Below are 20,861 nucleotides of genomic sequence, written 5' to 3' on the forward strand. Positions count from 1 at the left end.
AAAATACCAACAGGAGCCACTTAATATATTATTCTTGAGTTTTAAAAAAATGGGAGGACTGAGCAACAGGCATTTGGGAATCTCTAGTGTATGTATTAATAAGATGGCATCAATTCTTTTACCCCACTGCTCGTTTTTGTTGTCGAAGATAAACAACAGATCCCTGGCCCTTTGAATAAATTGAAATAAGAACAGGTTTAGAATTAAGTCTCAGGACAGAACGTTTCCCTATAAGACACACAGGAGCTGTGGTTTAAATGAACCAAGTGTACTCTCCAAGTTTCAAATCATGGATTTATACAAGTGAAAACAGTGTGACAGAAAGCTCTTCTTAGGAAACACCACAGTTCTTCCATCACTGATGAAGTCATGGGCTCCATTAAAAGATAAGTTAATCATTTAAAGTGAGTATGTTATGCTATCTGAGGTTCCTTCTAAAACCCCTCTCCAAAGGTAAGCTGGACCAGTAAAATGAAGCTTTATAAGTTAGCAAGACACCACCCCCATCTTGTGTTCAACAGTCTTCATTACACCCACGTTATTGCCAAAGATGACACTTGCAATTCAACAGTTACAGAATATAGCTTTATTTATAGACTCTTACAAATAAAAACATTTACAGTCCACATAACTTAAGTTATTTTTTTTCTAATTTATCCTCATAACACCTGAGTTATTTAAAAAAATACTGTGATGGAATTGCAGAACTGTAAAAGGAAATATGAGTAATAAAAATCTAACCTCTCTCTTTTGCAAAAATCAGACAACTTTTCGTTTTTTAAGCAGATTTCCAACGTATTACCATCTCCACATTACCATGTGGAAGAGGACTTACTAAAAACAGGTCTTAGGATACCCGAACAGAGAAGCCTTCTTTTTAAAACCCAGGGTGAAGGACCAATGAAGGAAAGACCTAAGTTGACACTAGACACAAAAAACCTTTGGGGCAAGGACAGAAGGCAACCTGCAAGCCAGGGTGAGGGTGAGAAGCAGCAGAACCCCTGCTCCTGGGTCACTGCTCCTGCACGTGACACATACTTTCCTTGTTATCCTTAATGGGAGCCGGTCCACGCAGGGAAAGGGAGGGTGAAGATGCTAATGCCAGAGGTGAAAAAGGTCCTCAGAACTCGCTACTCCTCAGACTTCTAATATGTACAAATGCTTAAAACAGCAAATCCAACACTTCAAAAAGAAATGGCCACATTTTCAATTGAGGAAAACCTGTTGCCAATGGCAACACATTATCAGTTGCACGATTTCAGTGTCTCCACCCCTAAGCTCAAACTAGGACTGTCCTCTGGACCAATTAGTTTGAAGAGAATTTCCCTTTGAGGCAGCTGTCTGTGAAAGGAAAGTTAGTTCTTAATATAGGTGTGCAAGAGAAGGGAAGGCACCCTGCTACTTCGTATTTTATTTTTTAATTTGCTCAAGGTTACATTTTTGAGCTCTTCTCCTAAAACTAGAAACCCACTAACTCTTACTTAGGATTCTACTCCAAGAATAACAGTATTTGTAAGGAATGACAGATCTATAGGGAATGCTAAAATTATAAATTTAATACATCCATGTGAATTAAGGGAAGCAAAATCTTCTGAAGTCCTAAGGTTTGAGTGTTATTTCCTGCTAGCTCCTGCAAGCAGTTTGAGGGAAATCAAACAGAAAAGACAAAGAATTGTTTTAAAACAGTAACAATGACAATATAAAAAGTTAGATTCCAACATTCAAGGAATTGGTTCTTTGGTAAAAACTGGACCATAATCCTACCAGGAGTCTGTCCTGATAGTTCATCTAGAATCGTGAGAACTGAGTTTTCCTTCTTCTTCTGCCCATTCTCAAATCTATCAAAGTCAATAGGCAAGATGAGAAAAACTTATAAAGCATCACCAGCGGTTTTCCCGCTCATGTTCTTTTCAAGAATAGTCCTGGTTTGATGGATGTTTCCCAAGGGGCTGGGGGGGCGGTGGGGCGGGGAAAAAAGCCAGAGTAGATGCTGCTTTTAACTACCATAGAGTGGAAAGTTTTCCTGTCAGAACGGAAAAACTAACGGGTGGTGGCGACGGACCAGGACTCGTCAGCCACGTGCACAAGTCAGTTTGTGAACACAGCCCCTGGGCTGCGACTGTGGGCACCACTGAGGAAGGCTTCTGGAGAGGTCGGCTCCCCAGAGTGGCTAAAGAATCTCACATTATCAATATGATAATAATAAAGCAATTCACCTAGTGAACCTGGAGATTAGCTCCCCTCCAAGCCAGAGCTCTGAGGAGAGGGCTCCACGGGGCCGGCGGCTGGCCTACGGTCTCACACACAAGTCTATCAATCCGTTTTTCTGAAGAGAGTTAGAACAATTCCTATTCAATTCAATACAGGATTCGCCCTTGCTTGTTTGGGGTGAGGGAGGAAGGGGGAACCCCAGACGGTGCAGCAGAACCCATGGGTCCTCTATTCTGCAAACCCCAGGGATGCCCCCATCCAAGCTCTGGACCTTCCATCTCAGAGTTCTATCACTGTTACTTATGGAATTAGTAAACCCTAAATGTTGCCTGCACTGATTCCGTTTCTGATTACCCTTGTCAAGAAGACCACAAGCTGCACTCCAGTTCTGTAAGTCAGCTTGCCACCTGTCAGCACAACTGTTGACCAGGGAGGTAAATCTGTGCAGTCTGCCCTCTGACACGGGCATCGTCAATGTGCTTAGAATGTGCTTCCAGGGAGTCTCCCAGGAGATGGGGGTGGGGAAAGGGGGGTAGAAATCACAGCAAAGCCAACGGATGTCTCACAGGTCTCTCTTCTCTGCCCTCCAGTCTGCCAGTGTTCATCCAAAAGGAGGGGAGGTTCAGGCAACAGAACCTACCTGCTGGCTCACCTGGACGGCCACGAAACACCAGGTGCAGAACCGGTGCCAAGCATCCCAGTGGGAACAGGTAACCATCCTGACAAGACACACACCCCCATCTCAGGGTGATCCTTGCCTCTCCCTCCCGCCCTACTCATCTGTTTCCAGCTTTCAGTTCTCTTTGAAAGAATAGGCAACTGAACAGATTTTGAAAAAATAAGAGGGATTCCTGTCTTCTACACCTTTTCTGTAAAAATAGGCGGATTCGCTTAAAAATGGGTCACCTTGAGGCCGAGGAAACACATTTAGATTTATGGGCCCCAAACTATAGATTCACCTCCTGATATTTCTAACCAAGTTGTGAGCCCTGGCTATCTTTTTTGCATTGTCGGGCAAAGGATTCAAAATGTCTCAGTGCTGGTTGGAAGAGAAAGAGGCCAGGGTAACCAGAGAAAAAAGTTAGTCTTGTCTTTTAAGCTGCATTCAGTTCCAGAATCACTCTGAGAAAGAAGAGGAAAGGGAGAGAGGCACTACCTAGAGGCTGGTTACCAGGGCAGCTTATTCCTAGGATACAGCATTTTAAAAACAGCTAACATTTGAATGCAGGAATACAGTCTCCATGTCACAGTTTTTAATAGAACTGCCTCTTCCGAGGTGCTTCCTGGATGAGGAGTCCTCGGGCCAGGGATCGGCAGCCAAGGGCCAGACTGCCAATCCCGCCGGCTCCTGGCAAGGCCCTACCCGATCTGGATCTGTCCCGAATACATAGTGAGGACCAGCATGATGCTGAAACCAGTCAAGAGGCCCAGGTTCTGGATGGCAAAGGGGATCAAGACACTGCCCTTCCTTTCATCCTCTTGGCAGACCTCGTTCATCTCAGGGAACTGAGGAAGAAGAAAAAAACACGAGAGAGCTGCAGTTCCTTTCTTAACCTTTAAGTGCAGGACAATTCAGTCATATATATATTACCTAACAATTATTACAACATTTACTATTATTATATTTTTATATTATAAGGCCACCACAATCATTAGTATAAATATATGATTATAATAAAGATATATAATATACGATTGGTTTACAAAGAAAATCAACAGCAATAACTTCTAGAACTTAAACGTTAGAGCCTTTCTCCAAGGTGGTTACCACTACTTTACAGCTATGGAAGTGAAACAAAGTACTATACATGCATGTAACCCTGGATGTGTTTAGATGCGGACTAAAAATAACCACTTTGATAAAAATTACTGTGATCTTTAAAAACACTTCAGAAGGTCTTTTTGCTATCAGAATGTTGTCACTTGTTTGGGAAACTCAGCAACCATGTAAGGGGCCAGCATGGAATGGAACTAAGCATTGCCATGACTCAAGGCCTCTTGCTGCTGGCCAGCAAGGCAGGTGACAAAAATACCCTAACCCCAGGGAGGGCCACCCACCGGAGGAGAGAATCTAAGATGTTTCCATGGGCTGAGGATGGACCATGGTGGTCAGTGCTCTCATCATCTCATCAAAAATACTACTTTCCCTTATAAAGCAGAAACTAACACACCATTGTAAAGCAATTATACTCCAATAAAGATGTTATAAAACAAAAAACAAAAAAAACCAACTACTTTCCAGGACTGCTCTGCTGGTTAAGACTCTGCGCTCCCAATGCAGGGGGCCCAGGTTCGTTCCCTGCTCAGGAAACTAGATCCCACATGTCACAACTAAGGAGCCCGCCTGCTGCAACTAAGACCCAGCATGACCAAGTAAATAAATAAATATTTAAAAAAAACAAAAACAAAAAACTGCTTTCCGAGGATATGGAAAATAATTCATGCAAACCTGCCAAAGAACATGTCATGCCAACAAGGAAGGAAATCAACCTTGTTAGTTAGAAAGATGTAACAAATCAGGTATTAAACTAGCAAACGCAAAACTACTTAAATGGTTATACCAAATGTTAGCGGGTACAATGTACACTTTCAGACACTGCTAATGATGTAAATTAAAGAACGGTAAGCTTTTTAGAAAGCAATTTGGCGATATATATTAAAACCTCAAACCACGCATCCCTTCTGAACCAGCAATTCTTGTTCTGGAGAAGGTAAATCCTCTCACCAAATACTACTGCTAATGAGAAAAGGATGCTTTTAAAGAGTATGCCACATGAAAAATGTCTAGGATGTATTAAGTAAAAAAAAAAAAAAAAAAAAGAAACCAGGGTATAAAATTGTGTACTCCATGTGATTAGTTATTTAAAAACAAACACAATGAACTGAGATGAAAAAGAAACAAACCCAAGTGTTGTTGTTTTGGGGGAGAATAATTATGGGTAATTTCCTCTCCTTCCTTCCCTCCCTCCCCCCCATTCTTTATCTATAAGTCTCTATTCTGTAATTCTTAAAGTAAGGACCCTGGAGTTGAGATACATCATTTTCTTTAACGACATATGCTAAAGGAACATAGGCCTTTCATCCTTTAAAATCTAATGTTCCCTTAAAAGGCATTGAACAGTACACTGTTATTTACAAATCGTGTGGCATGTGACTTGATTCCTCAATAAAGTCATTATTGGTGGCTCAGCGGTTAAGAATCTGCCTGCCAATGCAGCGGACACAGGTTCAATCCCTGGTCCAGGAAGATCCACATGCCGTGGAGCAACTAAGCCCGTGTGCCACAACTACTGAGCCTGAGCTCTAGAGCCCACGAGCCACAACTACTGAGCCCACACGTTCTAGGGCCCGCGTGCCTAGAGCCCGTGCTCCACAACAAGAGACGCCACTGCAACGAGAAGCCCGCGCACCGCAACAAAGAGTAGCCTCCGCTTGCCGCAACTAGAGAAAGCCCGCGCACAGCAACAAAGACCCAATGCAGCCAAAAATAAATAAATAAATAAATTTATTTAAAAAAAAAACAAAAACAAAAAAACTAACTAATGCCCCTTAGCTGTCCTCCCAATCCAATGAATTTCATAACCCGATCCAGTTTTGCCTACAAGGCATTAAAACTATGGAAGACTTACCATATCAGCCAGAGAAATATACAAGAACATTCCTCCAGCCAGGGCAAAGATCCAGTTGGCAGAGAAGTGGCTGCCAGCTAAGATGCCGAAGGCCAGGCCCACGTAACAGCAGCAGGCAGAGAGGAAGTTGAAGAAGAGAGCCTGTTGGATACTCATGCCAGCATTGAGCAGGATGACAAAGTCTCCTATGGTGGGGACAACAAGAGGGGAGGGTGTGGACAGAAGATTCATACTAGGTCATGGGACACACAACTTGATGAGGACATGCTTAAACGCTGGATGGAGTGTGGGTGAAAATTAAGATGGCCCCAGACTGAAGCTCACGGTGACAAGACTAGGGCCCCCTTCACCACCATGCCGAGGGGCTGTCTCCATCTGCGAGGCTGGGAGTGTACATCCAGCCTAGAGGCTGAAAACAATGCACAGGATTTTCAAAAGAGAAAACCATCTAGCAATGGCCTCATTTCTCTTTTGATTGATGGTGAAACAGAAGGAGCTTCCTTCCTCAAAACTGCAATGAATGGTATTTTTCGAAAACAAAATTGAGACTGAGAGAAGTTAAAGTAATTTGCCCAAAGTCACAAGCCGATAAGTGGCAAAGCCAGGACATGACCTTGAGTGTCTGAGCCTCCAAAAAGTCTAGGCTTTTTACACTCTCCCTCTGATAAAACCAAGGACCTTCCAACCCCTGGTTCATCTATTTCTTCTACCCACCAGACTTCTAACATACATCTCAGCCTTTGGAAGATTAATAGGATGTAAGAGATAACCTATATTGAGCACTTAGAATAGTGTATGGCACGCAGTAAGTCCTTTTCACTACTTTTTCCTTTTGTTTCTTACAATAAATCAATGAGGAAGGTACCAGTATTAAGCCCAGTGTAGAGGTGAGGAAACAGCCACAGGTTATGGGACTTTGGGGAAACAACCATCCCAGTAAAAAATGCCATCATTTCCAATGATCAATTTTCTTTCTTTCTTTCTTTCTTCCTTTTTTTGGCCACGCTGCGCAGCATGCGGGATCTTAGCTCCCTGACCAGGGGTCGAACCCATGCCCCCTGCAGTGGAAGCGTGGAGTCTTAACCATTAGAAAGCCAGGGAAGTCCCGTCCAATGATCAATTTTCAATTATTAATTCAGCTGTTGAGAATTAGTGGTTGGATTTCACATAGCATAGACAATGTGTTAATTAATTATAATGTGTGTTCTGAAGTGGGGGGAGGAGTCGGCACAAGCGGAAGGGGCTGGGGGGCGGGGTGTCAGCACACTTACCTAGCTCGTGTGGGAACTCCTCGCAGAGGATGGCCACCGAGGTGCTGATGCCTTGGAAGACAGACACGGTGAAGGAGGCACCGATAGCCAGGCCATCGATGAAATTATGGAGGCCGTCGCTCAGGGTGATCATCCAGGCCAGTGTGCCGATGTCAGAGTAGCGGACACCTTTCAGCCAGTAGCAGGCGCTCTGGGAAGCCTGCAGGTCCTGCAAGAAAGCCCCCCTGTCAAAGGGTGGACGACGGACCTTCAAGGTAGGCCCGAGTCATCAAGGCCATTACCGCTTAAGGGCCCCTGCCTGCCCAGCAGTGGATGGCCCACTGACCTGGACAGAGAGGGAGCCCACGATGACCTTCTCGTCCATCACAGGGCCCTTCCCGTCCAGCTCGCCACTGCAGCGCTGAGGAATCATGTGGTCCAGATCCCCGTTCTGCAGCTTCTCCGTCACCCCCTCCTCCTGGTCCTTCTGGGAAGGGAGTGTCTCAGAGGCATAATGATTGTGTCCGTGATGATGCTGGAGGGACCACAGGGAGGGGTCGGGTCAGTGCAACGCTCACCAAAACCACCCACCCAGCAGGAGCTCCAAGCACCGGGAAGACCTCACTCCCACCATCCAAGAAAACACAAGCAGGCAATAGGACAGAAACCTAGGGCAAGGTGTTGGAGAAAGCTGAATCGAAGGGCATGTGGTGCTGCCATGGGACGGATCTCAGAGGAGTGACCTCAGGGCCAACACTCATTCCTGCCAGGAGGCACAGCAAAGAGCGTTTAGAGCTGCTCCTCGCAATGGCTGATGATTCGCCCTCACCCACTGCTAATACCCTCCTGAGGTGAAGTGAGATAGCTACTCAGGAAATAGTTTGTGGGTTTGAATCTACGGCGGGAGGATCCAGGTAAGTTCACTGGATTGGCACTGAGGTAACACCACTACCGGGCACATTTCTGAGATGGATGCTCTCCCTAGAGGTGCTTCTTTTACCAACGATTTGGCCTCACCTCATTTTTCTGCCTAAGAAGCATCTTCAAGACCTTCTCTGTGAAAAAGAAGAGATAAAAGCCCCCAAACACCACTGCAGACTTGGAGACATAATAATCTTCCAGAGGGTTGAAACCAAAAGCCTGTGGACCGAAGAAAACAAAATGAGTTTAAGAATATAGAAAATCTTCACTGGTCCCCTCTCATCTCTTTCGCCACTTGACTCTAGGAAAGGAAGAGGCCGGGACAACTCTGCCATGTACTCAATCCCTTTCCAGCAAAAATCTAGCCCTTGATGTTTCCCTAATGTCACATCACCAGACCTGCTGGGTTCTCTCTAGCTTATTTTCTGATGCAAAAGACAGATCGTTTTTAGAATTTTACTCTCAGGAAGAACAGCCTTGGATGTGGCTTTCTACTTTTAATGAGGAGTCTGTCTTCATTTCTCCTGGTGCTTTGCTACAAGGGCAGACTCTGCCAGCAGATTCCACCTTTAAGGAGGAGACACTCGTGTTTGTTTTCATCGTTATGTAGCGTTCCTGGCTGATCTGCCTGTAAACACGCAGGGAGATGGTACAGTTATACTTTCTAAAATGGGAAATCCTTTCTCCAGTTAAATAGTAAGAATTGCGGCATCTTCCTGACCGCAGACCTCCCAGTGACCACAAAACCAAGAAAGCAGACTGGGTGACTGCACGTGTCAATTTTGGGGGTTTTGTCTTGGTTTCTGGAAACTTCACTTATTATGGCCAAAAGGAAGAAAGAAAAAAAGACTCCATTGGGAAGCAGACAGGAGTAGAAATCAGGAGAATTGCATTCTTGGTGATGCTCCTGACTTGTGAAGGGGGCCCTTGGGAAAGTGTCTGCTGACCTGCTCCTAAGTTTTCTGATAGGAAATGGGCCTCTCGAATAAACGCCAGCCTTCTCATGAATGGGTCCCAGATAAAAGACCATCAGTACCAGGAACTCCGGGCTGCTTAAAAGCTAAGTGTTTTTCTTTTCTATTTTAAAGGGACGAAATGCAATCTCTTCGTGTAGTTTTCTAAGAGACATTAAAGGTCAAGTTCTAGAAGAGAAATTTCTCATTCCGGCCAACTTTCCAGGAGAGTCAAATCATTTTAAGGAAAAGTGGAGTGAAAAGAGGCAACTAACAGTTCTCCACAAAAAGCACTAAGATATGAGCTCTTGTGCAGGTCAGATTCTGTATCTGTTAAATGGGTACAACATTCCTTGTTTCCTACACATCACAGAGGTGATCTCAGGATCAACTCAGAAAACACAAAACCGCATCTTGGAAAACAAAGTGCTATAAGGAGCCCAGGGCGTCATCTTTCTGCTTCACCTCCGGCTCATCCAGGCCTGTCAGACCACCCACAGTGAAGTGCCTCAGGATTCTTGCCATCAGCAGGTCTATGCAGAGACCACACGGGATCAGAAACTCCTCCAAGGCCCTTGGTAAGTCTTACAGACACTGGGCTCCTCCTCTCTCATGAAGGGTTTCCTGGTTAGCCCAGGTGAAGGGGCAAAGGTGCCATCAACATGTGTGAGGCCAGACTGGTGGGTTCTCTCTAGCTTATTTTCTTTCTTTTCTTCTTCTTTTTTTTTTGCCAACAGCAAAACTTTACTGCACACCTATTACATAAAGGCCCTTCCATGGATTAGGAGCTCATTATTTAATCCTCATACCTCTCTAGCTTATTTTCTGATGCAAAAGACAGATTGTCTTTAGAATTTAATGCCCTACGGAGGAGAAGTGAGCTTTTCATTGAGACCTATGGATTCTGTTTTTGGTGCCAAAAGCTCCAAATTGGGAGCCATAACGTGACCTAACTACACTACCTCTCTCCACCCAACAGACAGTGAGCACCAGGTGTTTAAGAAACATTAACTCACGTAACCCTCACGGCATCACCCTGAGGTCCGCCCTTATTACTCTTCCCGTTTTACGTATGAGGAAACGGAAGCACAGAGAGGTCAGGTGACTTGCCCAAGGGCACAGAACTTGTGGCCGGTGGAGCTGGGATTTGAACCAGCTCTCAAACCTTCTCTAAGCTGCCTCTCCTCGCTCGTGCCTACGTCCTAGCTTCACTTTCCAAAAGGAGAGGACCTCCTCTCTAGGCCTTCTGTGGAGACGGAGGGCCCTCCCACTGTGTCCCGCCATCCCCCAGGAGGTGGCGTGCTCCTGTGCAAGGGCGCTGGCTTGCCATACCTCGGGGATGAGCTGGAAGAGGGCGTTGGAGTAGAGGGTTCCAATCGCCAGAGCTATGAAGTAGAGCAGCAGCCTCTTGTAAAAAGTCTTCTTCATGAAGGGCACCACGCTGGCCCCCATCAGGGAGCAGAGGGAGATGACGGTCACACAGAGGAGACCGTACCCCCAGACTGCCGGGGAGGGGGAGCCAGCCCCACCCAGGACAGGGACAAGGGCGAACGCCCCACGGCACAGCCGCCGCCATTCAGGGAGAGAGGTGGAGAGGGCGGGAGGTAGAGTGGGAGGGGGTTTTGGTGGATATTAACAAAGGAGGCAAAACAAGAAAAATCAGAGAGACAAGCAGGGAGGGAGAGAGAAACAGAACATTTGTTAGTGATTCAAGTCCGATGAAATTTCCTTCAATCAGCTCAGGAGAAACGGGGAGGAATCCGAGGTGGCCTTGGAACCCCGCGTCTCTCGCCCCTGCTGCCTGGTGGCTGAGTCCCACCTGCTGGCTGCTGTGCCTGGCAGGGCAGGTCCTGCCTTGGCCCGTAGCCGAGGCGTGCTCAGGCCTAGCCAGGGGCTGCCCAGCAGACTTTGGACTCGAGAGCTCTATGGAACAGGAAACCAGAGCAAGGGGAAGAGACCGATCGATCGTTGGGCTGCCGTGTTGGCACGTCTGACCCTCGCTATGCAGGCACAAGGGACACTCCCCGCACCCGGTCTGCTCTGTGCAGGACTCAACAAAGTCGGACGTGCAGGGCAGAAGGGACGGACAAGTAAGGCCCGATGGCCACAAAATCCATTCTCTTAACATCTCAGGTTTTGTTGCCTTTTTTTTTTTTTTTCCTATGACCTTGTTTTGTTTTTGTTTTCGGCTATGCCCCGAAACTTGCAGGATCTCAGTTCCCCGACCAGGGAATGAACCTGGGCCATGGCACAGGAAACCCGGAATCCTAACCACTAGGCCACCAGGGAACTCCCTCAGGTTTTGCTTTATTTGTTTGTTTCCATTTGCTTTGAGAGGGCTGCAGTGTAGAGAAGAGAGTTCCAAGATCACCCCGTCGAAAAATATTTCCTCTACCATTTCCCAGCGTCACACACTCCGGGCAGGACAAAAGTGAGCCAGGATGAGGCCTCCCCTGTGAGCCCAGGGGCGGAGTATGTACCATTATTGTATTCCCATTCAACAGGCAACACGGCACTTCATTTCCAATCTTGAAAAAAAATTAATAAATTTAATTTCTGGAGCTGAAAAAAAAAGTAGCCCAAGATGAGGCCTGCCCTGAGAAGTGCTTGCTAGATTCATGTGGAATTCTGATATAGCATCAAGATGGTTCACCTTAAACCAGATTTCTCCCCTCATCATGAAGAGGGAACAGGCAAGGCAAGGCTGGGCATCCCATAGAGTCTTTTGATTGGGAAAGGGCAGGCAGCTGCTTATGGAAGGCGGCCATCAACATTCCCAAAGAAGGTCCACACATCACCCATCGCCCCACTGCACGTCCTTGCCTGAGCTGACAGGTGGGCAGACTGTCACCTTGGGTCTTATTTTTTTTAGCTCCTCAGTGGTTACAATTAAAGAACAAAATCAACAAACATTTCAGAACAGTCAAGTAAGGGTACCAGGAAGTCAGTCCTATCAGGAAAAAGTCAAGATGCAAGGTGTGAAGGACGGTGGGTCTCTCTCCTTAATTTGGTAATTTTGATTTCGCTTTTTTCATTAAATAGTCTTGATGCTATGTTTGGCCCTCTATACTGTGGATTAGGGCCTGCTTAAAAAAAAAGGATCACGTACTTTTTAGGTCAATACAACTTTTCAGTCGGTAACCTCTTTCCTTCCACCTCATTCCAGGTGGATCATCTCTTGGTGGCCACACCTGAGTATGGCCAGGTCCTCTACTTAGAACAGAGTGGGGGTCCGGAGGACCAAGGGCAGGGAGAGCCACCACCGGCTGCTTTCCTTTCCAGCCCTGCCGACAGGGCTTAGGAAAGGCACTGACTGGGGAAGGAGGCTGACAGGTCCCCAGCATGGGGGACAAGCGCTGAGAGCCTTGCATCTGACATCCCCTGAAGAGGCCAGAGGCAAACCTGGGTGCCCCAGGAGTGAGAGGAGGCCCTTGAGATCCAGAGGCAGAAGTCATTTGCATCCCTTGACATGAGGAAGAAGTTAATGTTTCAGGTGGCGGCTGTCAGGTGCCTTGGAGCACAGGGGCGGGGCGGGGACGCCCCAGGGAGAGAGGACGCGCACGCTTCTTTGCTACTGCACCTCTGGGATGAGCTGGAAGAGCGCGTTAGAGAGCAGCGTTCCAATGGACAGGGCGATGAAGTAAGTGAGCACACGGCTGAAAAACGCTTTCTCCGTGCACGGCAGGACGAGCACTCCCAGGAGAGAGGCCAGGTTAATCAGTGAGACACTGAGGAAGCCAAAGCCCCACACTGTGGAGGAACAAGAACAGACGAGGGCCTCCATTACTGAGGGTGGAGGTACTCTTGCTGCCGGGGGGCGGCCCGTTCTGAACTCAGCGGCAATCGGGGCAGACAGAGATCCGCCAACCCATCAGTAAATGCTTGCTGAGTCCACCTCTTGCTGGGTGCTGTGGAGAAGCCTAAAAATATACACCAAAGCTGCTATCCAAAAGCAGCTTACCTTTCAGACGGAGGGGCAGATGAAAACATGAAAGGCTATAGACCATAGGAGTTAAATAACGACAGCAGGAAACGACGTGGGGTGTGACACAGGTGGCACATGCTAGGTACCAAGTGCCAGGCCGCTCACACCAGCATGACAGGAAGGCAGAAGGTCGATCCAGGCCCAAGGGAACCGTGTGCACACACAGGCCACGGTGAACCACTGCGGCTGGAGCAGGGGTACCGGGCAGGGGAGGGGGAGGAGGATGAAGTGGGCCGAGGGCAGACTGTGAAAGGCCTTAAATGCTAAACTCAAAAATCAAGGTGTTGGCCCCCTGGTAGTTTAATAAAAACCAAAACGGAAAAGTGACCAAAAAGAGCACCTCGAGGCTGGTCCAAAAGCCCCACGACGGCACGCTCACCAGCCACGCTGCCCGGCCTGGCAATGTGCTGGACCGGTCTTGGGAGCACACGAGATACCGGTACAGTCATTACTCCAACTCGCCCCTCCCGACGATGATAAGAGGATGATAAGCGGCCAAACATTCAGCGGGCAGCTCTATCTGATCAGCCCGGCGGTCCTCGTGCGGACAAGCACGGACCAGGCCCTGCCTTCCCGTGCCGGCTCACCTTCAACTGAGCTGGGCCTCCCCTCTTCCGTCTGCTCGTCCTCCTCGTTCTCCTGGTTCTCGGAGGAGCAGGCCCGGGAATCCAGCTGCTGGAGGATGGTGGGGCAGAACTCCTGGAACTCACGCCCCCCAATCCGCAACTGGTCGCTGAGGTTGTGGGCAGCAAAGAGGTCTCCAGAACTGAAGCACTGAAACCAAGTGGGAGGGGCAGAAAGCCTCTTAGGACCCAAAGTCACACCTTGCCCCTGATGAGCCTTCCCAGACGGAAAACAGAAGATGCAACTGTTCAAATTTCACGGAACCTGCAGACTAATTTCCAAGGATGAGAGCAAAGTGGTCCCTAAACTTGAAAGACTGATAAGTAATCTTAGAGATCAGCCACCCATACATACCTTCCACTCACCCATCTGTAAATGGCTACCCAGAAGTTCTGGGAACAACTGAATTCCAATCATTATGACCGGGGTGTGGCTTCTGGAAAACATGCCTCTATGTGCATACCTGAAGATACAGCTTCTCCCAGATACCAAATCTGGCCACATTACAACAGCCCAGGGAGCTATTACAGTAAAATGCAGATTTCACATACTTCTCCAGAGCTACTGAGCACAGGTGTCTAAGGGGAACAGTAGTCTCCTGGACCATATACAGTAATGTCCCCAGCCTGCAGGATGTGTTGGCAGAGACTGGGGAAGGAAGCGGGGGAAATCTGAAGACTCAGGGTCTGCCATGGAGCAAGTGTGGGCTACCCAGTGGGCATGAGCTCTCAGTTCCCTTGGGAGGCATCAGGATAAGTGGTTCTCACACACCGTTCCCGTGAAACACTGCCATTTTACTTCTAATTAGACAGTTACACGTCGGTCTTTCGCTGAGTTTGGTTTTACGTGGCTCTGTCTCTGAGGGAGCCAGCCCTCTGGGAGTGCCGACGAGCGAGGGTTTCTGGGCCTACAAAGCTGGGGGCTGGGACATCCCTGGCGGTCCAGTGGTTAAGACTTCGCCTTCCAATGCAGGGGGTGCGGGTTCAATCCCTGGTCAGGGAGGCTGCGATCCCACATGCCTCGCGGCCAGCAAACCAAAAAACATAAAACTGAAGCAATATTGTAAGAAATTCAATAAAGACTTTAAAAATGGTCCACATCAAAAAAATCTTAAAAAAAAAAAAATGCTGGGGGCTGGACTCGGTGACCCCAAGATCCTGCTGCTGAGCCGGAAGGCCTCTGGGGTCAGGCTGCACGAGCACCCCCCAAGGCAGCCGCCCCTCCGACTCAGATGTGCACCACGCCCCCCTGGTTCTGCATACACGCCACATGGCGCCCCCAGCCTGGCCACTCGGTCTCTCCAAACTCTGCTCTCCTTCAAGGCGAAGCTCCAGGACACCCCACACAGAAGCTTCCTTGACCATCTAGTGCACACTCACCCGCTTCTCTCATTTCTGAATCCTATAATGACTATCCAAGCCACAGCATCTAGCGCTTCATTTGAATATCAGTTAACTCTGTTCTTGGTTGGCTGAGCTCCACATCTCAACAGTAAACTCCCTAAACATGACTCATTTTTCTCTCTTTCTCACAACACTCAGCACAGGGAACAAAGTAGACAGATAAAGACATTGCTGGCTGACTTATATTTGGCTGCCACATACAGCCTCAGACTCTGATTAGCCAAGATGATATGGAAGACAGAACAGAGAACCAGGAGCCAAAAGACCTGAGTCTTAATCCTGGTCCCTCCAGAACTCACTGTGGGTCCCTTAGTATCTCAGTATATACAGGATATAATGAAGATCTGCCACCTGCACATAGAGGTACTTTGAGGCTCACCTAGGATAACGGGCAAAGGGTTTTGCAGAAACTCTCTTAGAAATATTAGCTGACCCGGGAGCTCCAGCTTACCAGCAGTTCCAGGAGATCCCAGTGCAGCTCTGAGGAAGGGTCTGGAGGGCTGAGAGCCCCTACTTCACGGCTGCCCTTTGCTAAGGGCTTCAAAACACCCATGTAGGAGGTCGGGAGGTGCTGCTGGAGACTCAGACTAGCTGATCCCGACCGCAGGGGAAGAAGCGGCCCCTCTGCTCTGTCATCAAGGCTCGCCTGCCCCCAACTAGATTGGGAATCTTGAAAGGACAGAGACGGTGCTGGGCAGAGCCAGGAGCCTTACCGTCGAGAGGTTCCTCGGTCCCTGCACGGACTGGGAGACGTTGTCCCGGCCCACTCCCACATCCAGGTGGTTGAGCAGGGCCTTCAGCTGCTGCAGGGTGAGGCTGTCGCCCTCCCCGTAGCGATGCATGAGGTTCTGCAAGAAAGAGGCTGCGCTGATGGCGGGTGTCCCCACGGACACAGCGTGAGCCTCAGGGGCAGTTGTCCACACGCCGAGCAGAGCCAGCAGGAGGCAGCTGGGGAGGGCTGGGTGCAGCAGCTTCATGGTGACAGGTGAGGCTGCAAGAGGAGAAGGCCAGGTGAGGGCAAGGCTTAGGACACCCATCCTCTCCTTCCACACCTGACCCGTCAGCTGCGCTCCAAACCCGAGGGTCTCTCTTCAGACTCTGAATCCAGTTGGTATCAAAACTGACCCTTCACTCCTTCTCTAATTCCTCTGCCTAGCTCTTGAGAAAAATCCTTCTTTCGAAACAGAAAATAAAATAAGAACAAATTCAATAGGTTTGACCAAATTTGAAAAGAAAACAGTATAGAAAAACTATGGGTGTTTATTAAAGTCTTTATCTTTTTAGAGATACTGAAATCATCATGGATTAAATATCTTACTTGGGATTTGCTTCAAAATAACCAAGGAGTGGATATTTGCATTAGAGTATAGATGAGACAAGACTGGGCATGAGTTGATAATTGTTGGAACTGAGTGATGGGTAGGTGGGAATCCATGATACTATTCTCTCTACTTTTGTATATGTTTGAAATTCTCCAAAGGAAAATCTAAAAAAAAAAAAACCTGAACACTACCACTTAAAGAGGGGGGATAAAAAACAGACTGGGAAAAATATACACCATCAAACACGCCAAAGGATTATTTCTATACTACCTAAATTAGGGAACCAACATGAAAAATACTCAGTCTCCCCGGCTTGTTAAGAATACAAATTTAAAAGATGGAGGGTGCTACTTTGCTACTTATTAAAATAGCAAAACACATTTTTAAAAAAAGATATAAAACCAAATGTTAGTGAGGTTAAACAAAAGAATAACATACTTCTGGGGGCTGTATATATAATATGACTCTGGACAAGTTATATGACAATAAATGTATTTAAATCCTTTAATAATTCTACTTCTAGAATTTACACTAAGAGAAGCAATCCAAAAATAAAAAGGCTATTGGCAGAAAGATGTGTTGTGGTCAAGTGGATTATATCAATTTCACGCAATAGTATGCAGCTATAAAAAGGAGAATCGTGAGTTTAATGTTAAATAAAGAAGCAGAACAATTATGTAATCAGAGTTAAGAACTGAGAAGGAACAAAGAAAAAAATGAAAGCTTCCAGTAGCAGGATGGATGATTTTTCTTTTGTTAATCATTTCCCTTAGTATAGTTATAATTTAATTTGTGAATAAACAAATACCAGGAGGGGAAAATGAGCCTCCTATTTAATCCAGGCCCAGGAGCCCAGGCACTGCAGTTATTCCCATGCCTCCCCGGGGCACCCGGGGCTCTGGCATGATGCCTCACGTGGGTCACTCCATCTTCCGGACCGTGCCTGGGACAGAGGAACCAGAGCAAAGTGGTTAAGAGCAGGCTTACTTGCATCCTGACTCTGCCGTTTACCAGCTGTGTGATCTTGGGCGAGTTATTTAACCAGAGTCAACATTCTACAATCACCCAGAGTGGTGATAGAGCGTACCATGGCCTTTACGGTCAGGAAGACCTGGCTTGAATTTCCACACTGCTGCTTCCCAGAAGTGACCTTGGCCAAGTTACGTAGCCTCTCTCTCCGCACCTCCGTTTTCTCATCTATAAAATTTGTACCCACCTCATTGGACTCTTGTGAAGATTTAACGACATGAGCTTTGGCAATGGCCTAGACTCAAGAAAGCACTCGATAAAACATGGCTATGATTATTATAAGACTTATAATTGGCAGGGTTCCTCCACTTTGACTCCCTCTCAGATATTAAGCTGCCAATGGAAGCACAGTGGCCGACTTTACTCCACGCCTACATCGCACAGGTCCCCGACCACAAACATGCCCGGGACATTCCAGGCTTTAGGTTCCACACATGGGGCACGCACAGAATCTGGAGACGTTTATACCATCACTCTTCAGTGAATATACTGTGAGTCACACAAATGAATGGATTAGGCATCAGCCAAAACGATAGTCTGTACAAGTGCTACTTGGAGACTAAAAACTCTCAAATCTCCACCAAGACGCAAAAGTTAACCTATAGTGAGTAGGGTGGATCTTATCCAAAACAGCTAAACTCCACTGTACAAAGAAAGCTGTTCTCCGCCCGACCACACTGTGACTGGTCTAAGGCGTGTGCTGTACTGTTAAAACAAAGGGGAGGAGGGCTGCATGGGTTTAGGAAAGGGGGGGCAAAGAGATGGGGACAGCAGCTAGCAGTCCCAGTGTGACCTTACTTGAAGCACCTGACACTCGCTGATTCCTTTAAGAGAAGGCAGGACATTTATCCCCACATAACAGAAGAGGAAACTGGGGTTTGGGGATTAGGGAACGTGGTCCATGACCAGCAAGTAGACCAGAAATTGAATTTTTCATGAACTGAAGGCAGGTCTGAACGACACTAAAGTCAGGGCACTCTTAGCCACTGTCCCCTCTGTGTGGAGACACACACATACATGCCCCAGGTCCCATGCAGAAGCCACCAAAGCCCGCGTGTCTCTGGGCAGATCCACCCCAGTTTCTACCAGTCCCAGCAGGCACCCCAAATCTAGGCGTAAGATGCCCTGAAGACCTGTGGAGGAAACCCCCCAAGTGTGTAACACAGACAGGCTGTGTTACAGGGTTCCCTCTGCAGAATCACTTCAACAAAACAAGCAATCAAATTCATCTGCAGCAACTTCAGAACACTCACAAACAAGAGACATGCAAAAACACTTCAAGGCCGAGACACCTGGGGTACTTACAGCTGTACCCGGGCAGGCATTCACGTCAAGGTAAGCATCGACTCGGTGTGTGCTCTTCAGTGACCCAGGGGCCCCTGGGCCCCTCCGCCGGCAGCTGGGAGTGGGTGGGGCGGAGCCCTCCCACCTGGCCCTCACTCCAGACACGATGCCCACCCCACCCCACCCCGGAGAGGCAGAGGAAAATCTAGAAACAGTTGGAGGGCAGTAAGGAGTCCTGGTCCAGGGATCCTGGACACGTTAAAGACACTTCAAATCCAAGTGACCCTGGCTTTTTTGGCAGACATGAAAGGGGAGCTTTCTGCTCCAAAGGAGATGCAAGTCATTCTTAGGGAAAAAAAGAAAGTTTATAAGGGATTCTTTGGAGGAAAGAAAGAAGACAGGAAGAGGACACATACAGCTCCGGAGCAGCGGGATGGTGAGGCTGGGCAGGGGTCCTCGCCTCCAGCTCCAGCTGCAGGAGGAAGCCCAAGCCCGTTCTATTAAGTCCATGGAAATGGGCGGCCCCAGGTGGGCCGTTCCCCCCGGGGAGCTGAGCCAGCCGCCCTCAAGGCCACCTTCCTTCCAGGAGGAGTAAGAAGAGCCCAAGGGGCCAGGCATTAAAAACAAGCTGCCGACAGACAAAAGCTCGAGTATGCTGTTGGCTCAGAGGACCAGGCTCCCCGACTAAAGAGAAGCTGGAGTCTTCTCCACCCCTTTGTTCACCTGGCTCAGGTTCCAAGAAGTAAATTATTTTAGTGCCTTAGGTCTGTCTTCAAGGCGCCAGACCCAACCCTCCCCGGGGCGGGGTCGGGTGCGGGGTGAGGTGAGAGTCGACAGGAGATGCTTTTGCTCTGGACCCTCTGTGGAGCTTCAGAAGTGCCTTCCTACCTTGGAGGCTCCTAAATCAGATTCCACCTGCCTGTGGTCCCTTCACTTGGCTCAGAAATATCTCATCCTGGAAGTGGCACTTCTGTCCCGTGGACATAACTTTACTCTTATATTTACTGTGCTGCATTTTTTCCATGCCCACCCCCTGTCTCAGAGATGAGCAAACATTTACTTCTCTTCGTGGGGACAGAGTAGTGACTTTCTGTGATGCTTGGTCCAGGGACTGGACATTGATGTGAGCAGAACAGGCAACAGAGATCCAGGGGGCCTGGGAGCCGCTAGGCCTCCCAACACCCACTCCCTTCCCTGACCACGAGGTGGCCAGACAGCCCACCGTTCTCCCTCTCGGATTCCTCTGGGCCGAGGAATGGAACGCGGAAGGTAAGATCTAACGCTCCAGAGACAAACATGGCTGAGGCACAGCGGTTTCCAAGGCCAACTGGTAAGTCACGGGAAATGGGCAAAGGATGTGTTTGGGACCCTACCTCCTCTGTGCAGCATCCTATGCCTACTCTGTGCCCCCTCAAAGCACGGGCTATGTGGGAGCACAGTGAATGGGAAGACTCGAACTCTTCAGCTGCAATGCTGGTCAGCGGCAGGCCAAGGCATGGCGTGTGTGCAAGGGCAGTCTGAATTGGGCTTTTGCAAAGCACTTGAGTTAAAACTGAGAAAAGACTGACGGTCCACACTAGAGAATGACCACGGGGGTCAGAGGGGTGGATAAGGAGGTGCAGGTGAGGGGGCAGGGGAAAAGGAGAGGCTACAGTGACATGAATGATGGCTCCCGAAGGCCTTGGCTGCACTACTCACTGGCCTTAGTGAATCATCTTAAGCCTTCTCCTCAACTGTCTCCTCCCCACTTGAAATCCAAAGGATGTAAAAAGAGGCATCAAGTTCTCTTATATTCCTCTTGGGGACAGACAGCAGGGGGTCTCTGAGGTACCTGTGCTCTCAGTACCCAACTAACTACCACAAGGCAGCTGCCACCCCCCTGGGGGCTCTCTCCCCACAGCTCATTGCTGCAGAGGACTGTCAAATAGACTGGTCTTCCTCCAGCCCCCATCCCCTCCCCATTCTAAGGCTGTGACCCGTCAGCCTAATAGGAATGTCTCCCCGGTGGACACTCCCCACGAAAGGTTAACCAGTGAGGGGTAAAACAGACACACATGGTCTGGGTGAGCCAAGGGGGCAACTTCCAGAGCCTACCTCAGGAGAGGTGTATAAAAATCCCTGAAACTTGCAGACCGAAGACAAAGCCAGGCCTCAGGGTGGAGGTGGAGGCCCTGAGGACTCAAAAATCCTGGCCTTTGTCTTCCCTGCCGTGGGTGCTGGTAACTAGGAAAAGTGCAGCTCTGGCAACAG

The 20,861-nt window shown here is 48.3% G+C and overlaps 1 protein-coding gene across 1 annotated transcript in view; it reads right to left on the minus strand.

Annotated features, from left to right (window-relative positions):
- Positions 1-563: 563 nt before the first annotated feature.
- Positions 564-20,861, minus strand: part of SLC39A14 (solute carrier family 39 member 14) — a 46,554-nt gene continuing 26,256 nt past the window's right edge. The window contains exons 2-9 of the mRNA XM_036855948.1: positions 15,690-15,967; positions 13,537-13,723; positions 10,297-10,466; positions 8,108-8,230; positions 7,437-7,625; positions 7,112-7,319; positions 5,841-6,025; positions 564-3,717 (exon numbers count right to left, since the gene is read on the minus strand). Of these exons, the coding sequence (XP_036711843.1) occupies positions 3,571-3,717; positions 5,841-6,025; positions 7,112-7,319; positions 7,437-7,625; positions 8,108-8,230; positions 10,297-10,466; positions 13,537-13,723; positions 15,690-15,953 (1,473 nt within the window). The 5' untranslated portion in view covers positions 15,954-15,967 and the 3' untranslated portion in view covers positions 564-3,570. The remainder of the gene's footprint in view (positions 3,718-5,840; positions 6,026-7,111; positions 7,320-7,436; positions 7,626-8,107; positions 8,231-10,296; positions 10,467-13,536; positions 13,724-15,689; positions 15,968-20,861) is intronic.

This window comes from Balaenoptera musculus, chromosome 6, assembly GCF_009873245.2.
Source record: "Balaenoptera musculus isolate JJ_BM4_2016_0621 chromosome 6, mBalMus1.pri.v3, whole genome shotgun sequence".
NCBI lineage: Eukaryota > Metazoa > Chordata > Mammalia > Artiodactyla > Balaenopteridae > Balaenoptera > Balaenoptera musculus.